The following is a 7,893-nucleotide window of genomic DNA, read 5'->3' as shown; positions in this document are numbered from 1 at the left end:
CCTCATTTGCGAGGGCCAGCCAAGTAGTTAGCTTTTGTATGTCACTTACGATGTATTATCCCAACAATTTTAATTAGCCAAATATTCCACTCAAGTGAATGTTTGATGCTCCTACCTGCTACTATGAATTAAATAAATCTGACGATTGATCCAGACAGGGGAAACATGGCAAGGTGGGAAAAAGGGATCAGGGTTGAAATTACGAAGGCATCTCGTTGGAACACTGCAGTGTTTTACACATAATGACAGCAGATACAGCTTCACTGTGTTTTATCCAGTTCCGGAGCAGCCCGGACGGAATCAACGGTAAAAGCCCGCCCCTTTACTCTTTACAGACCAGGGTAAACTAGCCAGTTTTAGTTTATGTAGACTACGCACATGACTGACTCAAAAAGCAGTTCTAATACTAGTATTATGGCTTAGAAGGAAACTCTGTGACTGACACATTGAAGGAGAAAGAAGGAAAAAAACTGGCTTACCCTTGGCACACAAAAAAAAAACATTTGATACTCTTTCCCGATCACAATTTAAAATAAAAAAAAATTGCTGGGGATCATAATGCACATCCCAAAAAATTGGCCCCATATCACTACTCCGTTACGATACTCGTTTTAATGTGTCCAATTAATCAGGCACACCCCTAGTGTCTGGTAACATCATCTAATATATATAAAATATTGTATCTAACATTTTCTATTTTTTATATGCACTATCCAAATAAGCAAGTAACCATTTGACTGTATCGTTACACCTTTATACTTGTTGCAATATGTGACAAATAAACGTTTGAATTTATTTGATATAGGTTTGTTTACCCAGAACGGTTAATGTGAAGAACAACATACCATCACCAAATCAGCGATTTACAAATAGGCCAAAAACTGAGATAAACTGCACAGGTTAAAAATACACTTTTTCTTATTGTCGGCTACTACTTATACCACTTTTAATGCTATGTCTTTGTTTTTACTACACTACCACTCACTCTGTTAGCACATACCTCACATGTGAATCCTTAAAGAGATGGGGTTTAAGCTAAGAGGTGTGTAAGGTTGTGATAGTGTGACAGACAAAGAGCGAAGCTCACCAGTAGGTAATTTGTACCAAATATCATGGCCGTTTTTCAAAATGGGGTTACTAAAGTTATTCAACTTCAGAATTACTTCCCATGCTCCTCAACTGCAGTGTATGTATATACGATGAAGTCTGAAATTACATACAACTTAGGTTCGAGTATTTATAAACCTATTTTCAACCACCCACAAATTCTTGTTAACAAACTATAGTTTTGGCAAGTCAGTTTAGACTATTCTACATTTTGCATGACACATTTACATTAAGTTACATTTAGCAGAGCGCTCTTATCCAGAGCGACTTACAAATTGGTGCATTCACCTTATGATATCCAGTGGAACAACCACTTTACAATAGTGCATCTAACTCTTTTAAGGGGGGGGGTTAGAAGGATTACTTTATCCTATCCAGGGATTCCTTAAAGAGGTGGGTTTCAGGTGTCTCGGAAGGTGGTGATTGACTCAGTGAACAAGTAATTTTTCCAAACAATTGTTACAGGACAGATTATTTCACTTAACACTGTACACAATTCCATGGGTCAGAAGTTTACATACACTAAGTTGACTGTGCCCTTAAACAGCTTGGAAAAATTGCAGAAAATGATTGTCATGGCTTTAAAGCTTCTGATAGCTAATTGACATCAATATTTGAGTCAATTGGAGGGTGTACCTGGGATGTATTTCAAGCCTACCTTCAAGACTCAGTGCCTATTTTGCCTTGACATCATGTGGAAAACCAAAAGAAAATCAGCCAAGACCTCAGAAAAAAATTGTAGACCTCCCACAAGTCTGGTTCATCCTTGGGAGAAATTTCCAAATCCTGAAAGTACCACGTCATTCGTACAAACAATAGTACGCAAGTATAAACACCATGGACCACGCAGCTGTCATACCCGCTCAGGAAGGATACACGTTCTGTCTCTAGAGATTGACCATACTTGGTTTGAAAACAAAGATCTATATCAATCCCAGAACAACAGCAAAGATCTTGTGAGATGCTGGAGGAAACGGGTCAAAATATACTATATCTCACGAGTTAAAAACGAGTCCAATATGACATAACCTGAAAGGCCCGTCAGCGGAAGAAAGAAGCCACTCTCCAAAACCGCCATTAAAAAAAGCCAACTACGTTCTGCAACTGCACATGGGTGACAAAGATCGTAGTTTTTGGAGAAATGTCTCTGGGTCTGATGAATCAAAAAATAGAACTGTTTGCGCCATAATGGCCATCGTTAGTTGTGAGTGAACAAAAGGGGCGAGCTTGCAAGCCGAAGAAACACCATCCCAACTGTGAAGCACGTGTGCATCATGTGGGGGTGCTTGCTGCAGGAGACTGTGTGCCACTTGCACCAAAAGTAATGGCATCATGAGGCATGGAAAATGATCTAGGAATATTGAAGCAACATGTCAAGACATCAGTCCAGGATTTAAAACTTGGTTGCAAATGATCTTCCAAATGGACAAATGACCCCAAGCATACTTCCAAAAGTTGTCCAAAATAGGCTTTAAGCACAACAAAGGTTCAAGTATTGGCAGTGGCCATCACAAAGCCACTGACACGTCAATATAAGGAAATGTTGTGGGCAGAACAGAAAAGACGGACCATTTTATGTCTGCGAGCAAGAGGCCTACAAACCGACTCAGTACACCAGCTCTGTCAGGATGGACAGGGCCAAAATTCAGCCAACTTATTGTGAGCTGTGGAAGCACCCGAAAGTGTTGACCCAAGTTAAAACATATTTCTACCAAACACTAATTGAGGTATGGTAAACTTCTGACCCACTAAAAATGTGGAAATAAATCACTCCACTATTATTTCTGACATTCAACATTCTTAAAATAAAGTGGGATTTTAACTGACCTAAGACAGGAATTTTAACTAGGATTAAATGTCAGAATTGGGAAAATCTGAGTTTAAATTATTTGGCGTTACAACAACTTCCGACTACAACTGTGGATTATATATATAATTTCTACTCTGAGTCTGTACATTGTCCTTCTGCTTGTTTGATGGCTCTGCAGAAGTTGTAGCAGGACTGTGGGACTTGTTGTACTTGTTCGTGTCCTAAGCCGTAGTCTCGGGTAAATAAAGAAATTCAATATATATTTGTTTTACATTCTTTGGGGAGAACCCTGGAATGACCGAAAAGGCTTCCCTGGTAGAGGGTTTGCTAGTGGCTGGGTCTGTGCCACAGGCTATACCAGGCTCAGCAAAGAATATCCAGGCAGAGCAGCCTTTACAAAACTACATCACCTGGACACAACACACTCTCTGAGCCAGTGTGAGGTCTTAGGTAATTCAGGGTTAGTTGCTTTTGGCCACGTGCTGTACCCACAAGCAGGTGAGTTGAGTACACTCTTTAACCCCATTCAATAGGTAGTCTGTTGTCTCTTTTTAACTCCTCGTTCAGTTTGTTTCACCTTTCAGTATATGCTCATACATATTTGATTAAGTGTGTTAGCAAGCGTGACTCCATTGTACTGATTTTATCCAAGCGTTTTCCCCCACTGAATCTAAGTTAAGCTAATTGTATTAAAGTTGCCTCCTGCTTGTTGAACTAGGACATAGGCCTAGTGGCTAGCGCTCTGCTGTGTTGACCAAAACTGACACTTCTGAGTGTAGCAGTAAAGAAAAAGAAAAAAATAGCCCCTGTGTTAGGCTACTGGAATTGTCTTTAAAATCATAATGGGGCAACCACTGAGCAGGCTCCACTTGTCCGGCTGCCATAAATTGGCCATCTTTCACTTAAACYATGGGGATGAACCAACCAGYAAGAGGGTTTCTGGATATGAGTTTTAAAAAAATTGCCTGGGGCAACTTGAGAGCAGGCGCAACTTGCCTGACTGCTCAGTTCACTTGRCCCTGACAATAGACCAACCCTTAAGTCAATCCCTGCAATGCATTCTATCCTCTCTCCTACAGGTGATCCGGACCACTGGCTTCATGAAGGGACTCTATGTAGAGACAGAGATGAAGTCAGACAATGTGAAGGTAAGACATTTCCTCCATTTGATCACTTGATGGAGGCCATTTGTGAAACTCCAGAACAGATTGTTGCAATGGGCCACCTGCCTATGAATATGTTGCTTTGGCCTAATTGTTATACTCCGGTGTGACAGATCTAGTGCGTTATTATTGTCTATTGCACAGTTATTATGAAATAAATGATACATAGCCTAGCGCTTAGGCCGATCCCATACAGTGATTGCTCTGTGAGCTGGTAATGAATCAGCTGGGGGCTTTTTAACACTGAGTGAATAGATATCATCTCACTGGGTTTAAGTGTGCTTCTGCCCACCCTTCTCTGTGTGTGTGTCATTTCCAGCAACCTGCCTGGGTGTGAAAAACATCCAGCCATGACACGACATGATGACACGGGGCTGTCATGGGTTACGCTCGTATAGCTATATCACCTAGAGTGGCCAGTGGGCTGTGACTCGGGCCTTGTCAGAGTGGTGGCGTAACACCGTACTGCTGTGTGTTATCAGACCACTGGCTGACCTCGGATAAGTATCGGGGGGGAGTGTTTGCGAGACAACCCATTTTCTCACACAAGAGAGCAGGAGACTGTAAACCAATAGGGTGGCCTCGTCCCCCAAACTCACCTGACATCAGTTTGAGAGACCACCTGTAATGGGTTGAGCTGGCAAAGACAATTAAAACCCTTTAACATGTACGATCACATATGTGTGTGGTTGAGTGGTCCTGCAGCATACCAAATACGTGATTTGAACAGTAGCAACATGACGTATGATGCAACAAACCCGTCTAAACAGCATTGTTGTCTGAAAAACATCTAAACAATGTTTTGTACTGATGGGANGGGGGCCGTGTCAGTGGCACTGTATTGTCCTCAAAGCGGGCAAAAAAGTTGTTTAGCCTGTCTGGGAGCAAGACATCCTGGTCCTCGACGGGGCTGGTTTTCTTTTTGTAATCCGTGATTGACTGTAGACCCTGCCACATTACCGTGAATATGCCTGCCAGCTGTTCTTCGCATGCTCCGAGAACGCGCACTGGAATACCGACTGGTACCGCGGCCTTGCGAGTGTTGACCTGATTTAAAAACCTTACTCACGCCGGCCTCAGAGAGCGAGATCACCCAGTCCTCTGGGTCGGTGGGGGCCCTCTTGCATGGCTCAGTGTTGTTTTTGTCGACGCGTGCATGAAACGCATTGAGTTCGTCTGGTAGAGAGGCATCACAGCTGGGTCGTCCTTTGTAATCAGTAATGTACTGGAGCCTGTGTACCTTGCTCCTATGTGTGACCTGTTTCCAGGAGGCATATGTCACACATCACTACTTCACAGGAGAGCCATCTTAACTTTTTTGGGGGCAGAAATGCCTTCTAGAAGATATGCATTTTCATGTGCCTTAATAACAAACATTTATGCCATCTGTAAATATGAATACAATTGTTTAATTATGAGCCTAGTTGCTTTAGCCACGGAAAAAGTCAGGAACCTTCCCGCTAGCCATGATTGGCTGAGATAATGGATGGGCTGGACATGCTGAGAGATGAGTTCGGATTGGTCTGCCATGTAGCTTGCTTCTGTCTATAACATGAGCTGCTCAGTATGTGTAGATAATCCTTGCTACTGTGGCTTTTTTGAAAGATATAACGTTAGCCATGGAGAACTGCAAAAGTTTTGCTACTGCTCTCAACAACATTGCTGCCCTGAATTTAGCAGGCGCTGTTGACAAAGATCAGTGCAAAAAAGTTGTGATGGACTACTTTCTGCACACTGTCAGTGTGATCCGGAGTGACTTGACACAATGCGGACCAAACAAGCTGTCAAACAAAATGGAGTTAAAGGGGTTCTAGTCTGCTGTTGAGCGTTCATCCATGTATACGGGTAAGAGTCTAGCTACATTTTCAGGTATTATACGGTTCTAATTTTGTCAGTCGTTTTCATTACAAGTTAAAGCATACTGTTAGCTAGCAAGTGAACATTAGCTTGCTGGCTCGCTAACGTTACGTGTATGACCTGTGTAGAATATTATTTGTATCTCAGAAATCCATTTGCATTGCTAGTTATAGTGTAATGTTAGCTAGCTAGCTAACACTGAACAAAGTTATTACAGCATTTCATGCATGGTGGCTAGCTATGACAATCCGTTTGTATTGCTAGTAGTATGGGTTGGGATTATGGTTCATTGTTTAGCTAGCTAGCTAGATGTCTAATCAAAAGACTCTACTTCGCCAGATGATTACATGACCCATCAAGTTAGCCAGGTGTGTCTGGGAGTGATTACAGCCATCTATTGTATTTCAGGAACATGTGTACATGTCTGGACAATAGTGACCCATCCACTTAGCTAGAGGGCTGAGGGGTGGTTGTAGCATTTCTTTCACATGACCCATCAAGTGTGTCTGGTAGGGGTGTGCCGACATGGCCATACTCATAGTCGTAATCGTATCTTCGGATCGGATGATAGTCGTGATCAGAAAAAAACAGGAGTGTTTTAATATGCCTAAATAGATGTTGTCAAAATACCTCCCTGCACGTTCCCACTGCAAAAAAACTGCAGATTAGAAGCAGCACACGGAGGGGTGTGTGTGTCCTCAATTTGCAGGGGGCAGCCAAGTTAGCTGTCACTTGTTTCCACATTTAATAGCAAATGTCCTCAATATGTGATTGCTCCTACCTGCTACTATGATAAATCTGAATGATCAGACAGAAAACATGCAAGGAAAAGTGATCAGGTGAAATTACGAAGCGTGTGGACAGATACAGCTTCACTGTATCCAGTCGGAGCAGCCGGATCAACGTAAAGCCCGCCCTTCTCTTTACAGACAGGTAAACTAGCCAGTTTAGTTATTTAGACTACGCACATGACTGACTCAAAGGCAGTACAGTATGGCTTAGAAACTCTGTGACTGACACATGAGAAACATGCTTCCTGGCACACAAAAAAACATTGTTTTTCCGATCACATAAAATAAAAAAAATTGGATCATAATCACATCCCAAAAATTGCCCATATCCGTTACGATACTCGTTTTGTCCAATTAATCGGCACACCCCTAGTGTCTGGGTAAGCATCATCTAATAATTATAAAATATTTGTATCTAGACATTTTCTATTTTTGGTATTGCTACTATCCAAATAAGCAAGTAACCATTTGACTGTATCGTTTACACCTTTTATATCTTGTGCATGTGACAAATAAACGTTGAATTTATTTGATATAGTGTGTGTTTACCAGAGACGGTAATGTGAAGAACAACATGACCTGCACCAAAGTCAGATTAGCAAATAGGCCAAGAACTAGATAAACTCCAGGTAAAAATACACTTTTTCTTTATTGTCGGCTACTACTTTTACCACTTTTAGTCTATGTCTTTGGTTTTTTACTACACTACCGTACTCACTCTGTTTAGCACATGACCTCACATGTGAATCCTTAAAGAGATGGGTGGGTTTAAGGCTTAAGAGGGTGTGAAGGTTGCTGAATAGGTGAAGACAAAGAGGAGCTCACCAGTAGGTGTACCAAATATTCAGTGGCCGTTTTCTCAAAAGTGGGGTTACAAGTTTATCAACTTTCAGAATTACTTTCCCATTGCTCCTCAACTGCAGTGTATGATATATACAGTTGAAGTCTGAAGTTTACATACACTTAGGTTGGAGTCATTAAAACTAGTTTTTCAACCACTCCACAAATTTCTTGTTAACAAACTATAGTTTTGGCAAGTCAGTTAGGACATCTACTTTGTGCATGACACATTTACATATAAGTAATTTAGCAGGCGCTCTTATCCAGAGCGACTTACAAATTGGTGCATTCACCTTATGATATCCAGTGGAACAACCACTTTACA

General features: G+C 41.6%; 1 protein-coding gene across 3 annotated transcripts in view; it reads left to right on the top strand.

The window, feature by feature from the left end:
• Positions 1-7,893, top strand: part of traf3ip1 (TNF receptor-associated factor 3 interacting protein 1) — a 59,008-nt gene that overhangs the window by 5,565 nt on the left and 45,550 nt on the right. For all 3 annotated transcript variants that reach the window (XM_070437752.1, XM_070437754.1, XM_070437753.1), the window contains exon 2: positions 3,997-4,065. In XM_070437752.1, coding sequence (XP_070293853.1) covers positions 3,997-4,065 — 69 coding nt within the window. The remainder of the gene's footprint in view (positions 1-3,996; positions 4,066-7,893) is intronic.

Source organism: Salvelinus sp. IW2-2015, linkage group LG36 (genome assembly GCF_002910315.2).
Source record: "Salvelinus sp. IW2-2015 linkage group LG36, ASM291031v2, whole genome shotgun sequence".
Taxonomy (NCBI): domain Eukaryota; kingdom Metazoa; phylum Chordata; class Actinopteri; order Salmoniformes; family Salmonidae; genus Salvelinus; species Salvelinus sp. IW2-2015.
Note: the sequence above shows the minus strand (reverse complement) of the source record. Positions and strands in the feature narration are given on the sequence as shown.